General features: G+C 37.8%; 1 protein-coding gene across 1 annotated transcript in view; it reads left to right on the top strand.

Annotated features, from left to right (window-relative positions):
* TMEM132E (transmembrane protein 132E) overlaps window positions 1–26,743 on the top strand; it is a 1,376,533-nt gene that overhangs the window by 708,845 nt on the left and 640,945 nt on the right. Inside the window, exon 4 of the mRNA XM_044054846.1 lies at window positions 6,243–6,435. Coding sequence (XP_043910781.1) covers window positions 6,243–6,435 — 193 coding nt within the window. The remainder of the gene's footprint in view (window positions 1–6,242; window positions 6,436–26,743) is intronic.

Genomic DNA, 26,743 nt, shown 5'->3' on the forward strand with positions numbered 1-26,743 from the left:
CATTTAGGGACAGTTGTTCTCTGGTTTTACAATATCTGTGTGAGTTACAATCCTATGGTCTTTCTTATTCATCTATAAGGGTTCATTTATCAGACATTTCAACATATCTGTCTATGGAACCTGCTCTTTCAATGCAATCTCATGTCAAAATGTTTTTGAAAGGTATTTTGCTCAAGCAGCCTCCAGGTAAACCAGTAGCCCCTTCTTGGGATCTGAATTTTATGTTAGAGAAGTCAGCACTTGCTCCATTTCAACCTGCAAACCTGGCTGACCTGAGGTTCTTAACAAGATAAACAGTTTTACTGGTTGCTCTGACTCCTGCATAGAGAGTATCTGAGTTGCAGGCTGTTATGGTGAGTCAACTCTATCTCATTTTCTACACTAACAGGGTTTCTTTGATAACTAATCCTTTTATGCCTAAAGGGGTATTAGAGTTTTCTTTAAGCCAAATTATCCATCTTCCTGTTTTTTTTTTTTTTTTTTTTAAAAATGAGGGAGATGGATGCTCTATACCTTGGATGTCCACAGACAACTCGGACACTATCTTGACAAAACTAAATCTTTTAGGTTTTCAGCTCAATTGTTCATTTCTTGTGAAGGTAAGAAGTAACAGCTTGTAGGAACAGCTTGTGTCAAAACTGTTTATTTCCAAATGGTTGTCTAAGGCTATTATCTTTCATTATACTCACCATAATAAAACTATTCCAGGTACTCTCGTGGCCCTGGCTTCGTCTATGGCTTTCTGGGAAGGGTTGGATTCTTGAAGTATTTGAGAAATTGCTACTTGGTCTACTGTACATACTTTTATGCTTTGTTAAGACCATTCTCCAGGAGTTTCTGGACTCTTCTTCTTCCACCTCCCAAATTCATTAAGCTAGGGTAACCTGGTCTACTGTACATACTTTTATGCTTTGTTAAGACCATTCTCCAGGAGCTTCTGGACTCTTCTTCTTCCACCTCCCAAATTCATTAAGCTAGGGTAATCTACCCATATAGCTAAGGGTAATGCTGCAGTGATCAATATGATGAACATAGTACAGCTGTATAAGTAAAATTACTATAACAGTAGATGTTCAAATGAGTACTGCTGGAGTAGCTGCTGCCTCCCTCCCTCTATCCTTCTTGGTTTTTGGTGTGTTTTAATGTCTAGGTATGGAAGTTTTGTTTTAGTTTCTGTTCCTACCATTGTCCTCTCAGGACTTAGCCTCCATGTCTCTCAACTAGCAGGAAAGCTCTGAAGGGCTTGGCACCCAAACATATCTTTTAGTGAGCTTAGCTCAAACTGCCTGACAATTTGGGAATGTGGAAGGTGCCCTGAAGCTTTGATGCTGGCCAACTGTTATATCTTTAACAGGATATAGCCCATATAGATAAGGCCACTGCTGCAGGGATCATTCAAAGATCTAGTTTTATGGTAAGTTCACTGACACAACTATACTTTCTTCATGGTTGGTAACATCCATGATTATTATTTTACTTTTGTCCTCTACTGACAAATAAAGTTTTATGGTATGTCTCCTCTGAAAATGTGCCTTTTGATATATCTACTGAGGGTACCAGGATAAAGAAATTAAGTCAAATGTATTTCATTTGTGTGGCATTCTTTCCACGGATAAATTGCTGCAATAAACTGAAAAACAAGGCTTGCCAGACTACTACCTTTAGCAGCCCTCATTATTGTACTAGGGTGGAAAACAAATGTGTGTAGCAAATAGCTAGGATAAAAAATAATTAGCCAAAATATGTTTCATTTGCATGGCATTCTTTCCATAGACAATTACTGCAATACATTGACTGCATTGCTGAATCAATATAGGCAGGACTTACCAGTCTAAAGGATTTGGTCATCAGTAGAACAGTCTGAAAAGCAAACCTGTGTAGCACCTAGGAAGGAGGCTGGATTACTGCAAACATTAACTCATAAATCCAGATGAGTTTTCAGCTGGTTCACTTGTATATCTATATTAACATTTTAGCGTTTCTAATTTTAATAGCAGAGATGGAATACAGGCTTATCTACCTACTAGCACATTAAGTAATTTAATAATTTATATTTGTTTTCCAGTGTAGTGCAGTGATCAACTTCAAGCTCAGCCTGGGTGAAATACAAAACATTTCACAAATAAAAGTATCAAAATGTGAGCTGTAACGGAGTACTTCAGACTAATTACACAGAAATATATACATTTTAATGAAGAAGCACTGTCAGTGCATGTGTAATCAAGCAATGTACAGTATATACATTAGTTTCTAAACTGGGTCAATCTTCAATGAATCTTGAGAGATAAGAGACTTGGAGAGGAGATAGGTCAGTTGATATGTCTTGTGACTAAGCAGGAGCCTTTGGCTTAGATGGAAGTGCTTTTTGAGTTGCATTCAAAATTTGGGATAAGTGTTATTTCATTAATGTCAATGGGGAGAGCTTGCTGAAGAGTAGGGCCCTGAGAGGAGAAAGCATGTGCAGTGCTGTGGAGTTTGGTTGTAGGGGTAATGAGAGGTGGTGTGACAGAGCATGTGCAGTGCTGTGGAGTTTGGTTGTAGGGGTAATGAGAGGTGGTGTGACAGAGCATGTGCAGTGCTGTGGAGTTTGGTTGTAGGGGTAATGAGAGTTGGTGTGACAGAGCATGTGCAGTGCTGTGGAGTTTGGTTCTAGGGGTAATCAGAGTTGGTGTCTCTTTTGAGTCATGTCTCAGATTGTACGAGGAGTTTTTCATGACATCTAGCTGCAAGTAGAGTACATGCGCAGAGTTGGAGTCATTTGTACAGCGGGGATCATAACAGTAGGTTAGATATTTGTTTTATTGGTAGCCACTTGGCTTTTTCTAGGGTGATACAGTGATGCTCAGGGAGAGGTGAGTTTGTATTGAATTGGCAGATGCTGTTAGCGATAGTCTGCAGTGCAGGCAGAAGAAAAAACATGAAGCCCAATCTCAAGTTAAGAAAAGAAAACTCCTTTGCCAGCGGCTACTCTGGCTGGTTGAGGTAGAAATGGTGAGCTCTTTTTGGCCCAGAAGCGCAGGGAGTTTATTTTGTGTCTTACTTTGTCTATGTAGAAATGGAAGTTCAGTGACTGATCAAGCTATAATCCTTGGTCTTTGAAGATGGCATTTGTCTCTGTGGAATGGTTGTATAAGTCTAGGATAGAGTCAGGTGCTTGGTAAATTTTCTGTGGAGTTCCAAAAAATGTACTTTTGCTGTTGGTGTAGCTGAGAAGTAGTTTATGGTATATGAGCCATTGGTTGGGTTCAGGTAAGTCCAAATGAAGTTGGCAATGAATGTTGGTATGAGAGTAACTGGATCAGTAAATGACCATATCATCAGCAGAGAGGATAAATGGGAGATGGGGGAGGTCACACCAAAGTTTTTTTAATGAGTATGGAGAAGAATGGGTGAGGGCAAGAATGGATCCTTGTGGTATACTTTTAGGTAATTGGTGTAGATTCTGATTGATAGGATACTGGTTTAACTTTGAAGTGTGTGTCACTGAGAAAGTCTTTAAACCAGGTAGTAGTATCTGGCCTGATATAATTTCAAGTAGTTTATTTTGGAGAAGAGTAGTGGTCAAATGCCTTTGTCAGGTCTGTGATGACCCACCACTGGACCAGTAATAAGGAGCCTCAGTCCTCACCACTGGCAACAGTGGGGGACGTACACTGGGAGGATAACAAGTACACACATAGTATTTCTAGATGCAGCTCTCTGCATCAAGTGCACTTTACCTTAAGAGCACATACAGACTGCAGTCAGTTCAGGGCTATTTTCTCCCTCTTTCTCCAGATCCCCAATAAGACTCCCCACTGGCACAGCTATATAGTTGAGATCTCAGCTGAGTGACCAAGCCAAGACCTACCAGCACCCTCTCTGTCCAACCAGTGCTTCATGTCCCTGCCCAAGTAGCTCTCACACACACACCAGGGAGAGGCTGGCACAGGTTTGCTACCTATTCCCCCTTCTGCCCAGACTATAAGGTAGTTACCACTGCCATGAGTCAACTACTTATCAGCTACTTTAAGGCCTTTAACAAAGGGTGTCCAGTCTTACTGTGTAATATAAATATTAATACAAATGATAGTTTGACCAAGAGCAAGGGTATTAGGAGTGGCTGACACAGATTCAGCAAATAAATATGCAAGTAATCTCAAAGCTAAATATCTTTACACAGATCAGCCAGAGTGAAAGTTTCAAATATTTTTAATAATAAATAATAAAAGAACAAACAAATACTCGGTATGTATTCACAGTGACATCATAATTCAAAACCACCTGAAATATTTAAAACAACATTGCAGGACAGTCTCAAATAACTAAAGAAAAATACCTAAACTAAGCTTCACAATATTCCTTACTGTATCTAACAGAATTGCTATAACCTATAACGTACTTATAGAGCAAGGCAGATGTAGTGGTGAATGATTCTTGTTAGGTTCAAGACAGAATACAGAATGCTCTATCTCACTAAGAGACTTCTCAGATTAATATTTCAGTTATTACTCCTGGGATAGCTTGCAGACTGACAGCATTTCTTGTCATCTAACTCAAGTTCCCAGATGAAACCCCCACTGTTAGAAGCTAGTAGTATTTAACATCTACCTGTAAAAACCCATAGACCTCAGATCTTTGGCAGATGCTGTATGTCATAAAATAATTACATTCCTCCTCATTTCAATATTAGTAATTATTTCACCCTAAAGACTATACAGAGAGCTCTGTAGTACAGACATTATGTTGTTGCACTGAAAACTGAAAGCTACCATCTTTTACTGCATAGCCATAAAGTAATTTAATTTCAGCTATTTTTTTATGTTAACCTTCTGTATTCCAGTTTCCACTATTAAAATATATACATTTAAACAGTTACAATAGTGTATGTTCACTTATGTTCTATTTCAGTAGGGCACACTGTGGTTACATTTCAAACAGCACTTTGCAAAAATCTTGTCAACACACACCAGCAGTTTGATATACACGTGACATACAGTTCTAATACATTTGTAACACACGCATCTTATATAAATCATGTTGATATTCACAAATGACATATAATTATTTACCACATTCCAGCTAGCTGTGCTGGCAGTATCCCCCTTTGTCACAAGGTCTATAAATAAGGACCTGTAAAGAGGGCACTGTCAAAGTTTTGCAGGATGTCATCAGTTAGGGGCTAAAGTGCTTTCATAGTACTTCATCCAGGCAAGAATATCTGCTGGTTGGAGTAGAGTAGGTTGTACTGCTGGATATACAGAGAGAGTTGGGTATAGACCACCTTTTCTAGAGGTTTGTCCAGACTTGGGTGGATGTATATTGAGTGGAAGTGAGAGGTATCTTTTGGGTTGGTTTTCTTTGGGAGGGATTTAATTAGGACAGTTTTCCAAATCTGTGGCATGGTGCTTTCTGTGAGACATAGATTATATACGTGGGTGGGAGGAAGACATAGATGCTCACCACCATGATATATGAACCAAGGGGTTATATCATCTGATACAGGAGGAGTGTTGGTGGAAATATTTTCCAGTTGAATAAAGAATTCTTTAGGATGTTTGAATATGAAGTAGAAGAGGGGAATGAATGTGGCAGGGTGGGCAATTCATGATCCGTAGGAGGTGTGGAGTTTACTAATGGGAGATTGTTGAATTCTTCAAGGAAATTTTCTGGGGAAAGTTTTGTATTACTACATTGAATGGTGCATCTTAAAGATGTTTTTTTCCTGTAAGAATGTTAATCTCTTTCCAAAAGTGTTTAGTCGGCATCTTTGCACTGTTGTCTCTGCATCTCCTTGTAGCTAGTTGCCAGAAGATAAAGTTGGCCATTATAAGCAAGCAGCATTCTTGGAGTAAATGAAACACTATCAGCTGTTTTAATACAATTATGCCTGACAGGATGATTTTCAGTCTTGGCAGCAGGTTTATTTTTATCATTCAGCTGACATGTGTTTATTAAAACTAGCTTACCTTGATGCAGATTATATCTTGCAGAAGGGCTCTGTTGTTACCAGCTACATAACTGCTTACCATATAATATTTGTCATTGGTTTAGATTGCCAAAACAAAGGTTTGTTATAAGTTAGCTCATTTCATTAGTTAGCAAATGCATGAGTAAAGTACTGTCATTCTAAAGTACAGTAGAAGTAGAATTAAAAATATCATGTGCACCACTTTTTTAATGTTTAGTATTTAAATTAAAAAGTCATATGTCTGTCTTTGTCAAAGCTAAATATTGATTACAACTATGATGTTCTCCTTCAGGAATGATCTGCCTCCTCTGGAAATAATGCAACTAGAGTTTGAAATGGAAAATTTCACTAGCCAGTCTGTGACAAGACGCATCATGTGGCATGTTGACTATCAAGAAAGGCACTTCACACCAGACTCGGAGAAGGTGATGACAGAACTTACAGTGATTCAAAGAGACATTCGGGCCATTGTACCTCTGTCCATGGTGAGTGGCACTGAAAGCCTCCTTTCTGCTTGTCATACTTAGTCTTGTAGATATCTGCTGTCCTTGTCCATAAATGACATCTGCATCAGCTTTTACTGCCCTCAGTGGTGCTGTAGAAGCATATTGAATGTAGCTTGGGGGGGGGGGGGGTTAGGACTTATCCACAGTTCTGTCCTGATTCTTTTCTGCTGAATCAGATGATTTTATGCCTGGATTATTTATTCATATATCGAGAATGGACTACAGTAATAGTATTGATAGAAACATGTGCCTAGCTTTAAAAAAATATTTATAGAGGGATGTGTTTGTAACTTCAGTCAAACATTTGTTACACCTTTCTATTCTTACATATGGGAAGAGTATTACTGGAAAATGTGTAGGTGAAGATATGAATCTCAAAATTAGCAGAATATTTGTTATATGTGATGTGCTACAGATGTTTTCTGTATGAACCAGATAATAGATTGAATGTGTCAAACCTGATGAACCAGAACTTGGAAGCTCTGAACGTATATTATATAGGTGAAGATTATACTTGGAGCTATACTCAGGTCTGCAAAAAGGAATGGCAGCAATGCTTGTCCCATTAAATGTATGTTATGCCTCTAACTTATGGAAAAGGGATAGCCCTGAGAAAGGCAATAGTGATACTTGACAATAGTGAGTACCAGACTTCAGCTGGAAGTAATTTCTGATGTGCTGACACTGACTGAAGTGTGATGGATTGGGAAGGAGCCAATAATACAATATTTATGTTGATGAACAGTGGAAGAATGAGTTATTAATTAACTTCAGAGATATCACTGTCCAAATCACTGTATTCACACTCCTATAGATCAGCAAAGAAAGAGGCCTAGATCACCAGTAGTCCTAAAAAGTTGTAAAAATGACATGCATGTTCTTAAAAAAGAAAGGGTGGTGACTGTCTACAGAATGAAGCCTTTCAGGTATAACAGATGTATGAGCAACTCATAAGAAGGAGGTATTTTTGAAAGTGAAAGATACCTGATGAGGAGATGTAGCCATATTATAGTCTCATATCGGTGAGGAAATGTTTCTTTATAGAATGGATTCTAGATAAAAGTAGACTATTGCCTATTTTCTGTGTTACAGAACATTCTAATGGCAACAGAGATTGCATGGAAGAAAGGTGATTTAGGATTCAGTCATGTCATTGCATCTCTACTAACTGCACTTTTGTCACAGAGAAGGCCACACTGCTTAATAAGCTGGCTGCTTTCCTTTTGTTAAGCAACAGTCAGATGTGCGATTACTTAGTTTAATTTAGTAGAACTCTTTTCAGAACTGGCCTGCCTGATCCAGTTCTCTGACTGGGTCACACTTCTGACATAGGCAAAGGATTCACAACCTGTGAGGCATCTGCAAGGCTTTGTGAACCCTGACATATACAGGGCACTGATGGTGAAATGAGTTGTGTAGGGTAGCAAATGATGTTGTACACAGGAAACTTGGTAACTGATCAGAAGCTGAGAGAATGCCTGTTTTGGGTCAGTGGTCTGAGATTACATATACCTGAAGAATTCCACACATTGGAATAAGACTGCAAACTGGGGTTGGAGTGCAAGGTCAGCTTTTTCACCAAAGACACTAAGGTCAGTGCAGATCTGAGTGAGCTAGTTATTAACAGGATCTGGAATCTTGCAGGTGTAAAGATGCATTTCATCTAGAGATTAAGAAAAGAAGTGCAAACTTACTTTTACTGGGGAAATCTAGGAATGTACAGAACAGGTGGGGTAGCCTTAGGGAAGTAGAAATTGATCTGGATTTTAAAATCATATCCAGTCGGAATCATATACAACATACAGGTAAGAAGATATCAGGTGGATACTAAGCGGCATAACTAGGAAACCAGTACTGACTGAAATGCTTCAGTCAGATGCTTCATCTTGAGTAACCTGAGTAGTACTGTAAGGTCAGGCTGATGGACTAAGTAATGGAGAATACTAAGGTGGCAACATGCTAAGAGTGGCTGAAAAATGAGGAGTAATAAACAGTGTTTGATGTGTAAGCAGTAGCAGAGAGGAAGAAGTGAAAATGTTATTTCCACATAAAGTATCAGGTTAAAACTGGTAGAATGTACTTTAGAAAAGATGATGGAACAAGGGAACACAGCTGACGTATGGAATAGTAGCAGAGAAGCAAATCAAGAATATATTGCCTAATGTGAATGGTGAAATGTAGGTCAAACAGATGAGGTATACATCAAATGTAAGTCCTATTTCAGAAAAAGAAAAAAAAAACATGTATCCCATCAAACCTTCTTCTACTTCTGGCTTTTCCCGGTTAGGGGTCGCCACAGTGGATCACCTGTCCGCTCATGATTGGCAGTGGAGTTTTACAGTGTCGAGTTGCCAGCCTGGCACCCAACCTTCCACAGAAGGCACACACACGCACACACTCATGCCTGGGCCAATTTAGAATGTCCAATCCACCTACAGCATGTCTTCAAACCAAAGTTACAAAATTGTGAAAATATAAAGTCAACAAGCAGTGTATATATGATTTGCATTAATATCTCTGCTGTTTTTTTTGTTGTTACTAAACTGCATATATTTGGCTATTAATTTCAGATTTATGAATGTCAGATTTAAAGCCTACCTCTCAGGAAGTGCAAGAGATATATAAGGAATTCAGTTACTTCTGAAATTTCGATAGTGGTAAAAGTTACACTTCACAACACTTAAGAGAGGTCTGACAACTTATATTTACTAATTGCAATTACAGAAAGTGGCATGAATTCAAATGAATTATTCTGATTGCCAATATATGAAAAATGACAGTGAAACAGAAAAACACTACTTAACTGTTAAATACCCACTGAACCTGTGGGTAGGGGTGAGGGGTTTTCCTTCCTCCCAAAGCTTTGAACACTGAATATATTACATACAGGATTGCACTACTTTGTAGTAAATGGAATATTTTTTTTAATGTAAATCCAGTGATGCAGCAAACCTTGGAGTAGGTATGTTTAGGATGTGGGTGGGGGACACAACCTTCCCATCACTGGAGCACTGAAGGGGAAACAGCCCTTGCTAAAATATTAAAATAGTAAAATCACACTATATTTTTATATTTTATCAGTGATTCCTAATATCCAATGTTTATATATTTCATTTTTGTTTTTAATGATTCACATTTGTGTAATTTCTAATTAGAGAAGTAGTTAATGCCATTGATACTTCAGCAAATAAGAGAAATTGTCCGCGATGTAAATATCTGAAGAAGTTACGAAGAAACAAAAGGAACAAACTGTCCAAACACTGCAACCAGCAGCAACCATTAAAAATGTAAGAAAGGGCATTCAGAAGCATCAGATAAAACGAGACACCACTTCTGAAGTTATAAAGTTGTAAAAACAATCCTTTATTAATGCTTAACAAAATCATCGTGTTTTCATTCACTAAACACCAGGATTTCATGAAAATACTAATTAATAAATTATAAAACATCTCTAATTGATGCAATAAAATCTATAAAACAATAAATAAATCAAAAAACAAAAATCAAAAATAAAAAAAAAAAATTATAAATCTCATTTAATAGGTAATATGTCCTAAACCCTAATGTTTCCATGTTCTTTGGTGGCATCTAGTGGTGTGAAGTATAAAAAAATGATAGTTTATTAATTAGTATGTCTTGTATGGCTTTTTGCATCCTTTATCTCCATGCTGGGCACCTGGGTAGCTTGAGAATGAATTTTAAGATTAATTAATTGTTTTATTGGTTAATTGTTTTGGTGATAGAATTAGGGTATTTAATAACAGTATTTGTAATGGCATAATATCTGATAAAGTCCTGGTGTTTAGAGGATGAAAACACTGTGATTTTGTTAAGCATTAATAAAGGATTGTTTTTACAACTTTATAACTTCAGAAGTGGTATCTCCTTTCATCTGATGCCTCCAAGCACTGTTTTTTACATCAGAAGGAGTTAACAGTGGAGAAGAAACTTGATTTGGTTTTGATCACAACACACAAGAATTTCTAAGCCAGTTGTCTTTTTTAATTAGTATTTGTGTGACCTTTTTACCTTTTTAAATATGCACGCGTGCACACAGACATACACACACACATATATATGATGTTTATCTTTTTGATCGATTCAGAAAACATCAATATCAGACCAGAAAACATCAGGCATCAGTATGGTTCCTTCTGGCAGTCAGGACCATTTTACTTGCTCAGTTACAATTACTGTTTTGTGATTCAATGATTTCAGTTTCATATTGTAATTGTGTCTTTTGGCTTTTCCCGGTTAGGGGCCGCCACAGCAGAACTCCGGTCTGCTAATGATTGGCAGTAGAGTTTTACGTGCTGGTTTGCTGGGCCTAACGCACAACTTTCAACGAAGGAACGCCCATTCACGCATGTCACACAGAAGACGCTCTAAGTGAGAATCGCAACGTCTAACTGTGAGGTGACTTGTATAATGCAACCAATAAAGTTTGATCTCATGTAATGTAGTCAGCAGAGCATGTAGTAACATTCTGCAGTGCTTACTATAATAAAAGTAGTCCATGGAAACAGTTTGTTAGTTTTTATCTAAAGCTGGACAAATGAAAACACTTTCTTGCAACAAAATATGGAAAGTAATAGAATCAAAATCAAGTCCATTCACAGATGATTTTCCATAAATCAATTTACATTTGCAGCAGTCCTTCATAGCATTTTCAAAGCAAACAGTACTAGCTTCAACTCACAGGTATGATAATTTCCAGTTTTTTCAATACAGGGAAAAAGCTCTATAACCCTTTCCGATTTTGCAGTTGCCCTCTGGAATTCAGATATTAGGAACACCTTTCAAACTACTTTCATCCTAGATACTCCTGTGTGGAGCAATCTTTTGACCCACATATCAGAAATATGGTTTCCTCCATAAGTAGTGAGCATTATATTCACCCCAAAATGCACCTACTTTTCATTGCCTCATTATAGTTTGGCTGTCTGCCCCATATCCCTCAGGAACTCTGTAGTTCATTTCTCAAGCACACACTTTATTAAATCTAACAAAGACAGTAGATGTAATACTGCCATCAGCAATGTTTTACCCAGGCTCAGCAGTCTTTATTCTATATACCCCCGCAACAAGTGTGAATCCGCCATTTCTAGCCCTACTGAATGAGACATAAGCCTCAGGCAACATATGTACATCTAAGTGACCAGCCATGTTCAGTCTTAAAGTTATACATCTGGATTGGTTTGCAACATTCCTGTTGGGAGATCAACTATGAAGAAGAGTGCTCAATAATTTATACAAAAAAACAATGTTCCAAATGGTATTTTAAAGTGATAAGAGCATATATTATGGCAACGACATCCCTATCAAAAGCTGAGAAATGTCTCTCAACATTACTGAGTTTTTACTGATATAATAGATGGCATGCTCATCTTCATCTGTAGTCTAATACGGGGCTGCTACTCTGAGTATAACAGAGGCATCCGTGTGTAATAAGAGCTGTTTGGGAAAAGTCTGGGGCTAATGGCATAGGTTCACAACACAAGTCTTTTAATTGCCTAAAAGCTCGCTTTGTTTCAACTGTCCACTTAACCTTGAAGTGAGCCTTAGCCTTAATCAGTCAAGGATTAAGAACTGGTAGTAGAATTAGTAACAAATTGTAATAATAGGCTCAAGGAAACCTTAACCTGTTTATTACAGGTTGGCATGAGGCAGTTTTGTACTATTCACTTTTCTAAGTTTATGGTTTAAATATTCCTCAGCCCTTTGCATAAGCCAGGTGGTGTTCTTATACAATGCCAAACTCGCACAAATTGGACTTTAGTGAGATGGCTTTAACAGCCCTCAGAAAATATTACCGTATCATCTGTGTAGGCTGTTGCATACCTGGTATGGGATTTACAAATTTTGTCTTGTTAGTTTCTGAAATGTTATAGTTGCCAGAGTGAAGACCAAAAGGTAAGACTACATAATGGAAGAGTCCCCTCCACCTAATCTGTATAGTACTAGCAGCCAGTAGAATTTGCCAGTAGCCTTTGTTTAGATCCATACTGGACAGAAATGTAGTCTTGCCCAATTTGTCAGTCAGTTTATTTATACATTGGTACATGGAATATGAATTGAAACTAGATATTCTGTTTTGTTTGGTGAAATTATTGCAAAACCTTATGTATCTGTCAGACATAGGGACCAGTACAGTGGAGGATTACATCCTCTATGGCATTCCTCTGCGTAATCCCAAGCTGCATCTGTACATCTTTTTTAGCTTGATGTTACGACTGTCAGAGTCAGTGTGGTTTTAAATTTACTTCCCCACCTGGCATGGATTCTGTGTTGTGCTGGATTAAATGAGTATTGCCAGGCAACTTTGAAACTGTGACTTTTTTCCTGTGTAAAAAAATCTTTTACTTCTTGTTTCTGAGACACTGACATTATCTCATCTGTCTGACTTAAGGTCTTGCTGTGGGTGTCTTACCCTGCTCTGCAGCCATATGGGCTACAAAAACGTGACTTTCTGTCCAAGAAAATTTAAGTGCTGTAACTATTCTTGTTTACTTTTTTGTGGTTGACTCTCACTGCATTTCACTACACTTAATTTTTAAACAATTTCAAAAGGCTGTCGTCACTTTGTAAGAAATACATGCAACAGTATGTATTAATGTAAGTACACTGTTATTCGGGCATTGTTAGTTAAGAATTTCATGCTACGGAAAAGGTGTCCAGGTTTCTGATGAGTTCTTTTTACTGAATTAGTAATATGGAGATCAAACTTAAGCTGATCATCTGTTGTAGCACCTAGCAATTTAGTACAAGATTCAGCTGAGATGATAGTGTTGCTGCAGGATAAGATGGTAAATGTACTTTTGAGTGTGGTGATGTTTTTAGGGAGGAAGAGTAGGAGCTTAGGTTTTTTTTGGATTTAGTATTAATTTGTTATCACTAAGCCAAGTCTCAATGGTGTGGAAGGATGCCTGGGTAGTTGAGTGGAGGTCATTTGGGTTGTCAGCAATGGTTATAACAGTTGACTCGTCAGCATATGGCACAAGAGATGACTGGGGACAAGAGGAGTAGAGCAAGTTGGTGAAAATATTAAAGAGTAGTGGTCCAAGTATGGACCCTTGGGGGACTCCTATTTGTACAGTGAGAACAGAGGATAATACAGAGAGCCATTTAACTGATTGCTGGCGGGTAGAGAGATAGCTGGAGAACCAGGAGATAGTAGAGGGAGATAAATGTAAGTTAGTGAGTTTATCTAGAAGGAGTGGGTGAGAGACAGTGTCAAAGGCTTTAGAAAGGTCAAGAAATAGGCATGAGACAAGTTTATTGTTATCACGAGCTAGGGAGAATATGTTGATGAATGACATGAGTGTAGTAGTTGTACTATGCTTGGGACGGAAACCATGTTGTGTGGGTGTGAGAAGGTTTTCCTGCTGAAGGTAATGCATCACCTGCTTGTGAATGCATTTCTCTAGGATTTTTGAGAGTGGAGAGAGAGTATGGCAATCTGTCTGAAGATGGATATGTCTGAGGAGTAAAGAAATTCTTCCATACAGTGGGGACATAGGATTCAGAAATGGATCGGTTGATTAAGATGGATACAGGATAGGCAAGTGGTTCAGAGGCAATCTGCAGGAAGTAAGAGGGTGGCTTGTCAACAGATGGGGAGCAAGGTTTAAGTTTAGAGAGTAATGACTTTATATAGTTAGTTGATACTGCTTTTAGAGAGAAGGAGTTAGGAGGGTTTGGAAGAGGTATACAGTTTGTGGGGGTACCAGTGTTGTTTCTGGGGGGAGAGAATTTATTATGGAGGTTATTGAGTTTATAAAATGATTGTTAAATTTGTTGGCTATGTCTTCAGGTATTGCATTGGGATATGGGTTCGGAGAGGAAGGATTTCTTGGATGAAGAATCTGTTTAATAGAGCTCCAGAATTTCCTTGGGTCTGATTTAAGAGTAGAGGGAGGATTGGCATAGAAGTTTATTTTGTCATAATGGATGATTTTTTTTTTAATTTTATTTCTGAGTTCTTTATATTTCTGAAGAAGAGAAGGGGCCCTAGTTTTAGTCCACATTTTCCAAACCCTATCCCGGTCTTTCATGAGGGTTCTGGTCAATTTAGTGAGCCAGGAAGCAGTATTAGATTTGATTCTAATTCTGCGAAGAAGAGCAAGGGAGTTAAGAATGTTTAGGAATGTAGAGTTGGAGTGGGCAGCTTCATCTAAAGGAAGAGTGGTGAAATGAGACTAGTTAATTTTGTAGAGTTGGTGAATAAAGGAGTTAGGACAGAAATGAGAAAGTGAGTGGGTGGTAATACATTTGTTAGGTTTGGTAAGGTGGGGAGTATGTCTGGTAACTGTTATAGGGCAGTGGTCACTGAGGGCATTTGGAAGGGTTTGGGAGTTATGATGGTTTTGAGTGTGGGAGACCAATATCCAGTCAAGAAGAGAGCTAGGTAGGTGAGATTTATTAATGTAGGTTGGGGTTGTGATTAGCTGCTCAAACCCATGTAGGTTTATACAGGAAGTAGTGTTGGGAGCTTGTATTGTATTGTAAGTCAATCAATATTTACATCTCCCAGTATAATTATTTCATTGTGAATGGTATGCGAGTGGTGAGATAGGATGTTCTCAAGTATGTTAATATTATTACCAGGGAGAATATAGATTGCTGCGACAGTTATGGTGTTGAAACTGTTAAGTTTGAAGTTGGTCAGTAGGAGTTCAGCTGGTGAGAGGGAGGGTAAGTCTAGTGTGCGACTGATTTGGGAGAGACAATTGGAGTAGCATATGGAGACTCTTCCTCCTTTTCTTTTAGGTCAATCTAATCTAAGGATATTATGGCCAGGAGGGATGATTTCACTGCCCAGATGGTGTGGTTTTAACCATGTTTCTGTTAGTGTAACTATGCATGAGTATAGTTAGCTATCCAAGCATGGAGTTCTTGAACTTTATTTACAAGGCTCCTGACACTGATAGAACAGAATTGTACTTGTTTTTGTGGGTTGGAGGGGTTGGCAGGTTTAGATACAGGGGGGGATTTTGTTCAGGGTAGTGTCTGTACGGCCTGGGTTAGGATGAATGTCACCAGACAGAAGTAAAGGTTTGTAATGGGGTTTTAATTTGAGTAAGTAGACTTTGTTTTTTTGTTTTAAAGGGGAGGGGGGAGATATTTTTATTTTAGGAATGGGAGTGGTGGGGGGAAGAATGGAGGGACAAATTAGTAGATAGGGTTGTGGTGTAGTACTTGAGTTAAGAGTGGTGTTTGAGGGATGGAAATAGGGAGTCGGTAATTGTGAGTGATAGGAGGTGAGGTGATAGAGTATAAGGAATAGAGAAGGTAAGAATACAGTTTGAGTTGTAAGAGACATGTCACTTTAAGGGATGTAGAACAGAGGTTGAGAGGAAGGGGTAGGAGCAAGTTATAATAGTCTTTGATAGAGGATAGTAGGTAAGTGTGGGGAGGAGCAAAGAAGGGAGGTAGTATGAGAACAGGAAGAAGAGGGGTGGGAGATTTGGGAGGAAATGAGTGGGTATGGTTGTATGGATAGGTATAAAGGTAATGATGTGGGAGGAGAGCAAAGCGAGCAAAGCGAACGGAGTGGGGCTACACCTTCCAAAGAGAACGTAGCTAAAACAAACTATCAGCTAGTCCAGGGACACTTACTAAAGATGCTACACCTGGAGGGCTTTCAGCTACAATTAGAGCAAATATGGCATCCAGGGTTTTTAAAACCTTTGGTGTGTTGCACCTGAGCAATCACTTGGGGGTGGGGGAAGGGAGGGAAACCATCAATTGGAATTTAAAGTAGCAGGGGAGAATCCAAGGCACTCTGCTAACCTAACTAATTATCAAAGGGCAGCCAAGGAAATAAGCTAAACATACAGGCACCCTTGTTCAAGGACTGGAAGGTTTCTCCAAGAAAAACTATGTGTAGCAGTACACCACAGGTAGAAGTTGTATGCTGCTTACTAGTCTGCAATGGCAGATTTTATTCTCTTTTATATTTGTATTCCCCTTTGCTCATTGTTTGCTGCACACAATGTAGCTAAAGATAAAAGCAGCTGGAGATTTTGCACCTCTGTTTGGTGTTTAGTGAAGAACAAGTATTGAGGAGGAGGGACTGAAGGCTATGACTATTGAGAGGTGATAAATACCTTAACATACAACAAATTATCAACAGTGAAACAGATGAAAGGGGTGGGGGTGGGCTAAGAGGAAGAAGGTTTGCAGCTGTTGCCCCTGGGGTATGCACTCTTGCTGACTGTAACAGATTTTTAACAAGGCATAACAGTATACACAAAAGAGCTTACAGCAGTACTAGAGCCAGGGACCTAAAGTTTTACTGAAAGATAAAATATGATGGGAAAGGTTTATAACCATCTACCTCCAAGACCTCTGTTGTAACTTCTTCTTCATGTTCAGCAGCAGTCCAGCTCATTACCTTCCTTAAACATAAGCTAGATCACTGTTGCTATGAAAATTTTATTAAACTTCTGTAGGGTACTGCCTCTGGATATGAGTTAATCAATATTTAGCAGGATATATTGATTCTGCTGCTATTCTCTCAAATATGACTTCCTTGATAGATAAAGGTATGAAAGCACTCTAAAACAGGCTTATTGTCTGTTTTTTTGTCTTTGGTTCCCCATACAGAAGGTCATTTCTTCACTCAGAATATAATTAGGAATGTAGCTGTTCTTTTCCTGTTTTTCTCCATTTACTCTTGCTACATTCTCTCTAGCACTACTACGACATCATCTTCAGTCAAAGCTTTCTTGAAACTAATATTGTTTTTCTGAATTTAAACCAAACCAGTGTGTTTTTATTGATATTCTGAAATTGAAATCAAGAAAGTGACCACTTCTTCTGTAAATGCCATGTTCAGGCTTCTATTTGGTACCTTCCTGTTACCCATATATCTAGAATCTGCTTTCTTTAGATTGTAGCCATAATACCCAGCAGGATTCCCCTACTTCTTAGTTTTTGCTTGGAAAAGCTGTGTTCTAGTTTGCCTACCTGCTGTGTATGCCTGTTGATCTCTTGAGTCTTTCCCCCTGCTTCCCTGACACACAGCATGTGGAATACCATTACCAACAGTGTTTTCCCCCAGGCCCAGTAGTCACTATGCTACTATGTATTTATGCATATATATCTATATAATGTATACGTATACATCTGTATATTTATATATCTTTGTACACACACACACATATATATATATATATATATATATATATAGTTGTAGTATGTAAAAGTAAACATTTTGTATCCTTGTTTTTCAGCCTGCTGGCTGCTTTGCCTGCAGACAGGTTCTGAGAATTTGCCCTTTCCCCACTAGTGGTTGATCTTGGAGTTAGTCTGTATAATTAGCAGGTGGTATGTTGGGTTGTACCCTTGCACAAAGTGTTTTTTTTTTATATTTTTATATTTGCTCTTTTTGTATTAACTCTTTGGAGTATTCAGTGTCGGTTGATAGATATCTAAGTGCAGATGTATCGATATCATTTTACAGTTCAAAGAAACCCTCTCCAGCAGTTGTTCAAGTTTAAATATGTTTATTTACAAGGGAGAAATGAAAAGTTCATATTTTTATGAAAGTGTAGTAAACCACCCCAGACACTTCTCCGCATTGTCGATATTGGAACATATACTGAACCACCTGCTTTGGGGATAGATGCCACAACCTTCTGGCTATCAAGAAAAAATGTGCTGTCTGCTGATCCTTTGACAATGCCAAAGCCCCTGTCTGCTGAATTACTGTCATAAAACATTGTAGATATACTGGTGCAGTAAAATCAATGTCTGTTGTTATATTTCCTTTGGGTACAGGATGTCTAGAATTATGTTTTTAAAAGAAATCAGTTACAGTACAAAATTGAGATATTTTGAAGAAGGAAAAAAATAAATTTGCTTAAAACATTGAGGAAAAACCATTGGTATAGTATTTTTTTAAATGTCTGTGGAGGCAGAATTAATTGTTCTTATTTGAAACACATCTCTGTAGTTCAATATTGGCAGCTAAAACATTAGATTTACTTTATTTTATTTTATTCCACTAGTACATTAAAATGTAGTTTATGCAAACCTCCAATCCTATCTGTAGAAATCCTGAAGTAAAGAATTTCGTTTCCAGCCTCTCCTAAGGTTGTCTTAGAGGGACTTTGAAGAAGCACAGGTCTGGTTCCACCATTTATACTAAGTTTTGTGGCTGAGTCCCATGATATGCATTTGCTACACCGAATCTTATTGTGTATTATAAAAATAACTCACCTGTACTTCATTTTGCATTCCATTTTTCGAGTAAAACATGTTTTTCTGGGGGATTTTAACTGAAGAACTGTTCATAATTTAGAGTTCCTGGAAATTAGCATTTTATAAAGTCATAGCAAAATACATTTTGCTGTCTGGGTTCAATAAGGAGGATTAGCTTCAGAATTATTTTGATTGATGATATAAAATAGTTATGATGATTGCTATTGTGACTGTCACTGAGTATGAAAATCATTCATTTTCAGTGAACTAACTGCATTAGAACTTCACGTTTCTCTTAGATCTATGGATATATTGGAGTTAATTATTCAGAACATGGGCTGCCGGAGGCAAAGCCCCCTGCATTTGGAGTTGTGCTGAGGAAGCTTTGTGCTTTCCTTACATGGACACAGAATTCAATATTATCTTCATGTATTTGTTTTTTACGTGGGTCTTGGAATTGCATTAGTATATCAGGGAGTTGAACTATTGTGTGCATATTATATATAAATAAACTTGTTTGTGTTTGTAAGTTACATGTTATGTAGCAATTTTCTGTTGAAACTTTCTGATCAGTAAGCTGCACTTTTTTAGATGCTGTTGCACAGTATGAAAATATGTCTTTCAGTTGGTAGAATATTTTCCATTTGTTTAACACTGTTATTAATTTCTTACACTAAGAATATATGCTTGACTCAGTAAGCAATAAAAATAAATAAAATAAAATAATATGAAAAACGTACAAGGCAAAATAAAATAAAAAAATAAAAATGACATGGTGCTTGAGCAGTGTGTTGCAATTTGAAGTATTTTGCAAAACATTTTCATTGTTATTTCTTTTCTTCTTTCACAAAGGCAAGAGGTAATTCGCTCTGCTAGTTTATGTAGCTAGAGAAGTGCAAGCCATACCTACAGATTCCATAAGCAGTTTATGATCATTCATTACAAGCTGTTTTGAAATACACGAAACATGCATGCAGTTCCATTTAATTTAGTTAGTGCATGAATGCAAATAGAACAGGCTGGGGATATTTTCTATAGAACTATTTTGCCAATCCATTTCTAGTGGCATTTTGTGTGTGTGTGTGTGTGTGTGTGTGTGTGTGTGTGTGTGTGTGTGTGTGTGTGTGTGTGTGTGTGTGACAGCATCTACCCTGAATAATGTTCTATTGCTTTACTAGTAAATCCCTCTCTCTTCTTCATTGTTTGCATCTGCAGATAGAATGTATGTATTTTGGAAATGAGCCAGAACAGTTGCCCAATTAAGCTAGTTGCTTTTAAGAGGAGAATAATGAGTGAGAGGTATGCATTCTCCTTCTTACGTGAGCGGGATTCTTAAAAGAAATTATCCCATCAAAAGCTCAAAAAAAGAATTAGTTACATTTCCACCAGAATGTTTCTTTAAAGGATGTAATATTTCTTCTATTGCTGACTGGGATTGTTGGCCATGTACAAAAGGTTGTGAACTGTTTTAAATTGGGCAGAGTATGCTTTTTAATTTTAAATGCAGTGTTTAATTTTGTATATTACTGGCAGATTCCATAACTGTGCTGCGTGTCCTGCATGCAGGTTGTGTACAGATGAAAAGACCTACCAGGAAGAGATGCAATGCACAAACACATTTACTGAGGCACACATTGTATGGTAAGGAAATTGTGCACAAATTAGTAAAATAAGCAAAGCACTCCCCAAAAATGTATCATTCACATCAATTCTTTGTGATGTGGTAAAAGGTATATACAATATAAGTAAGACAGCCATTGAGCTGCAACTATGGACTGTAGCCGGGCCATCTTTGTCTTGTTCGTGGCATACGCCAGCAATTACAATGCAACAATGATGTCCATACAGGTACTTCAGACCACTGGATCTTATTTTCAGGCCTGGCTTAACAGGAACAAGTTGTCTGTTCTAAATAGAAACCTTCATGTGAACCTCTTATGTGAATCCCGTATAGACAAAGAATTACTATTCTATTACAGAAAATAGTAAGCACAGAAATCACCATCTTTATGAAAGACTCTACTGAATTTCTAAGTCATTTGTCAGCTGAATGCTGAACCCATTTCTGATGTGTATTGCTGCATGCACATATCTATAAAAGTATTTCTGTATCACAGATGGAATGAACAGCAGCATTATGAGGGTTCAATTGTATTGCTTGACTTTCCAGAATACTAAGTGCTAGTAATGACACATGAACTGATATCTATGCACCTAGCACCATGTGAAGCCATGCATGCATGTATAGCATGGTTATAGCTCTATATACATGCAACTGGTATGTTGTAATCATGAGGATGAATACGAGATGTGTGTTCAACACATCCTGATTGGCAAGCAAAAAGCACACAATGGGCATGCCTCTGACTTGTGCCACAGATCACAGATGAGAAACATAGCCCATGGACACCTGCTACATGGTTTTAGGTATCCTATCAATACACAACCATTAATACCAGTCTTGAGTGCCTATACTTAACAGCAAGAGTACAATACACCTCTATATTATACCTGAAGGTGTGCTTTGATTACTTAGATGAATCAGTACGACTGCTTCACCACTCCCCCATAACGTATACTGTGTCTTCATTCCTGCTCTGTACTATACGTAATGACCTCCAAAATCCATGACCACTACACTGACATAACCATTCCTCAACTACCAAGGGACACATTGGAAAATGAAATGAGGTGCCATTACATAGGCAAGCTGGACACCAACTACATAAAGCATACACTTAATAGATGTGCCTAACAGCTGTCCAGTACCTGTTTGCCTAGGGTAAGTAAGTACTTGTTTATGGTAACCAGGTAAGTAACTGGTAATGACATTCTTTAAACATACAAGTCTGGCCTTAAGGTTCTCCTCCTTCTGGGATGCATACAGCATAAACAATTATATCAATAACAAATGTGCTAAATTATACATGCAAAGCATTTGGAAGTATTCAGAAAAACAGTTAAATATGATATACAGATGTGTATACCAAAAGAATATCAAGGAAGCCTTAACCGTCAAGTGTAATAAGTTCAAACATTTTCAAAACTTAAAATAAAATGTGATAGTTATCTATGATGTCTAATGAAGAATGCACGTAATGGAGATAAAGCAAGTGGCACAAACACAACTACTGTTGTGCTAGGAGTTAAAACCTAAGCAATATACAAAGTTGAGCTGCAAAAAATGTCTTGCAAGTACCATATGGTGAATGCCCAATGACAGTAAGAATGCTGCATGAGGATGGTACAAAACCACCTACATGGACTTACTGTGCAATGGTAGTATATAGACACACTGACATGAGAGTAAGACAGTTGCTGACAAAGCCTGCAGACTACTGCTTTAGCAGTTCCCAAATGGCATTTGAGTACATAGACCTCCCAGATCAAATATGAAGCGCCTGCACTCCCATCTCACATTTACTGGATAAGGGCAGCTTACATTTGTGCTGGGTGCTGGTCACCACATCACTGATACAACCCAATCACATGCTGAAGCATCATGTCCAACCTTCAGTTAGTGCCGTACAGTGTCAATGCCATGCAGTATTATGATGCGATACTGTCTTTCCAGATTTCAGTATAAAGTGGCAAAGCATCATTAGTGGCATTAGTGGCAGTGTGTACAGCAGCAACAGCATGCCACAGGCTTATTGTAGCAAGACTAAAGTAGGCACCAAGCACTGCCATGACTACAGCTCAGCAGACAGTCATTTAGACTCCTTAGAATATAAACCCAAGCTGATACTCGTGCTTTGACAGTGGTTTGTCACATGTTGTTCCAGCTTCACCTTCACATCCACAACCACAGAAGTGTTTCAAGAATGGTCATGAGGTACAAGGTGGAAAGATCCTACTGGTCATGTATTCACAACTTCCAGCACTTGATGATAACCATCATTATATCTACATGCTCTTTCAAACTCTGAAAACTGCATGTCAGGATGCCCAGCTGCATCAGTCAGCTAAGATTGCCGGAGTGCTGTACATGGTGGCATCATCAGATCTGTACTGCACAGAAGGATCATGGTTGTTCTGTGTCTGCATTTTCATGTCCATGTGTAACTGTCTGTCCCTGCTCAGTAGACACATTGGCAAGAGTACCCAGTATTGATGAGATCAGTGCTTCAGCAATGCAGTCACACACACCCACTTATACATACTGCGCTAACCGTCTCATTGTAGGGAACATATCACTTACCTGTTACATCTGGACTGGCACCTCCTTGGATTCCTCTAGTACTTTTGTGATGCTTATTGTGGAATGGATGATGTGGCACTGCTGACTTAATCCCTTTGAAAACAGGGATGTACCTTTTAACATAAAGTTTCAGCAGTCATGTATCAGACAACAACTCTTTTATATGCGCTGGAAAATGGCCAGGGTTGCATATGTCATGGCTGAGCAAATAAACACAAGGTGGAATGCCAATATGTGCATTCTGCCTAATGCTGAACTGAATGTTACGTGCTGTATGTTTTAGTTGTGGGGATTAGTTTTGTTTATGCTGAGGTCTGATTAATGATTATATGCTGAGGTCTAATTAATGATTATTATTTCTGCTACACAGTCATTATGTGAGGTTCTTATTGTGCATTTTACAAGAAATTTCTCCCTTTTTCAGGTTGCTGTAAATGTGGATTTGGCATATTTAAGTCTACGAAATTTGGGGTTGCAGGGTGTGTTTACCTGCTGCAAAAAAAAAAAATGTTTTTTATTTACCTTTGAAAATGCTTATTGTTTGGAGTTAGCTATTTTAATTATTGGTATTTTGCACACATCTTTTGTGTGTTTTGTTTCTGTTTGACTGTCATCTCCTTTTAGTATACAACCTTCGATGATAAAATCATATATCTCTGTCTATGTGGAAGTACTGTATTTAGTCAAATATTCATAACGTGAAATGTCGGCAATACTGGCAGAAGTGACTGAATAGTCATATGATTACAGAATGTCAGCATTACTTCATAGGAGGTCACAGTAAAACAGTGAGTAGGAATTTGCTCTTTTTCCGCTTTAATGCAGTCTTGGCATTGGTAAATATGTTTACTAGGGGAGTGTGAAGGGGATTTTTTGTGTGCTTTTTAAACAGTTTGTGTTTTGATCTTTTGAAGTTCAGCGTTTTTCTTTGTTCGAGATTTTGAAGAACACTCATACCTACATGTATCGCTCACTTTCTCTCTCCATATATGTGTCTGCATATATATATATATATATATATATATATATATATATAGATAGATAGATATATAAAACAAAATTGTTTGGAAAGGAAATAAAAATGATCTTCATACATTTATCAGTCAGATGTCTAATAGTATCCCTTTCTTAAATTTAAAAACTTCTACCATAGGTAAAGTAATGAATTTTCTAGACATACAGGTCACATTCAACTCCAACACTCCTTCTTGGACATCTTCTATTTTTAGGAAGAGCACATTCAGAAATAATTATTTACACTTTTCTACTATACACCCTCATTTTATGAAACATAACATGGTTAAAGGACAGTACATTAGACTCTCTCGTATCATTTCTGATGATTCCTCTTTTTTAAATGAATGTCTCATTTTTACTAAGTTCCTTTTAGATAGAAGATATCCTAATGATTTATTACAGTCTATTTTTACAGAGGTAAACTCTTTAAGACAAACTAAGTCCCCCCCCCCATCATCCTTAATGGTTTCACTCGTAAACATAAGAACATTCTTCCACATGTTAATAATGTTCCACCTACTCCCACTAATCTCTCTCCCTTATTAAATTTTTCGATTCCCACCAACACTGGAACTGATAGATGTTCCTCTTTCCCCATTCACATCTGTAGAGACTCTAACGCAATCAAAAAAGTATTTTATAATAATTGGAGCATTTTGACCTCTAGCCAGGAAATCAATATGAAATTGGGTTCCAGCCCTACTTTTGCTTACAAGAAAAATAAATCTCTACAATTAATGTTTGAGAACAGAGACCAGCCTTTTTTATTGTCTCCAAATATCATACAACATGCAAAAGGCATGTTTACTTGTAACAAATGTATTGTTTGTAAATGGATTCTTACTGGAAACAGTTACACTTTTAAACACAATAACTATATGGTCAAATGTAATGGTCATTTTGACTATAATTCCAATTTTGTGGTCTATGCTGCTATTTGTACCACTTGCTTCTCATTCTACATTGGTAAAACCATACGTAAACTTTCCACCAGAATTAGAGAACACCTGGCAGCTATCAGAAATTGTGATCCTAAAAATGCTTTAGCTAAACATAGTAACACTTGCACCTTGTTTACAGGATTTAATTTCTTTGTTTTAGACCACGTACCTTTATTTTTTGGAGACAAAAACACCTTACTGGAAGTTAAGGAGTTGCGCTGGCAGCTTCTGTTAAATGCTGAAGCCCCACCTGGTTTGAATGAACATATAAATATTAGATGTGCTTTAAAATGGAAGCAATAATTATTATATTTTCTGTAGTTCTGTTTTCCTTTTACTTATTTATCAACTTCTGTACATTTATTGAATATTCATGTCTTACTGTACTATAGAATTTACATATTTCTGAATTCTTGGCTTTCTATTGGTCTTGGAATTTTGATGTCATCATCTCTTTACAGTTGATGCTTATTTATTAACACATTATTTGTATTTTTAAACATTCTGAAGAAGTCCAGTACATTAAATCTGGATGAAAGCGCTAATTATTGGCTCTCGGACTTTTATTTGAATTTTTTATTTTATTTTAATTGTTTTCTTCTAGTTATTATGTTGAAGTTTTATTATATATAATCTATTTCTTCAATATTTAACTGAGTTTTTTGGCATATATATATATATATATATATATATATATATATATATATATATATATGTGTGTGTGTGTGTGTGTGTGTGTATGGAGCTCATTTGGTCAAAGTTCATTAGGTCAGAAATGGAATATAGCCCCTGCCCCACTGCAGTGCAACCCTGGAGTGAGAATAGTGTTGAGTGCAGTTGCACTGCAGTGGGGCAGGGGCTATAAACACACACACACACACACGTATATATATATATATATATATATATATATATATATATATATATATATATATGTTTTTATATATATATATATATATATATATATATATATTTACACAAACACACACACACACACATATATATATATGTATATATGGTTCTACCTCACATAACCGAAACACCACAACACCGACAACGCAATCACCGACACCACATAACCGACAGTACAAAAACACGAAATCCCACATGCCCGACAACGAAACAACTGACGGTACACAAACACGAAACCTCATACACTTCACACACCACAATCAACAACCTAAACACATTCCCCGTCCAAAAACCACATACACAACACAAGCACACCAAAATCCCTACAAACCCACACTAAACCACACATACACAACTACCTACAACCCTGACCCAAACCCTAACCCTAAGGTCCGTCACTACCGCACACTTACCTGACCTGTTCCCTAACCCTAACTCACTTATCCCGCCCCTAACCCAAACACAATCACTACCGCACACTTACCTGACCCGCTCCCTAACCCTAACTCACTTATCCCGCCCCTAACCCAAACACAATCACTACCACACACTTACCTGACCCGCTCCCTAACCCTAACTCACTTAACCCACCCCTATCCCCACTTACCTTACTCGCACCCTAACATCCGTCACTACCGCATACTTACACAGCCTTTTCCCATTTCGGCATCCTCGGCGTCGGTGCTTTCATCCGTCGGGTCGGTCTTCTGCTTGTCGATCTTCTTGGTCCCGTCGCGTCGGTCTTCTGCGCTGTCGATCTTCTGGGGCTCGCGATTTCCCTGTCGATGTTCCGGCGTGTCGGTGAAGTGAGGTAGAACCGTATATATATATATATATATATATATATATATATATATATATATATATATATTCATATACATATATATAAAATGTATGGACTTCTTCACTTTCTGCCTGTTTCCATGGAATATTTTCTCCAGGTACTCTGGTTTCCTACCACATTCCAAAGACATGCAGTAGGTGGTGTGTGGACACTGTAAAATGGCTG

Source organism: Protopterus annectens, chromosome 13.part0, assembly GCF_019279795.1.
Source record: "Protopterus annectens isolate FY-2018-M chromosome 13.part0, PAN1.0, whole genome shotgun sequence".
In the NCBI taxonomy this organism is placed as follows: domain Eukaryota; kingdom Metazoa; phylum Chordata; order Ceratodontiformes; family Protopteridae; genus Protopterus; species Protopterus annectens.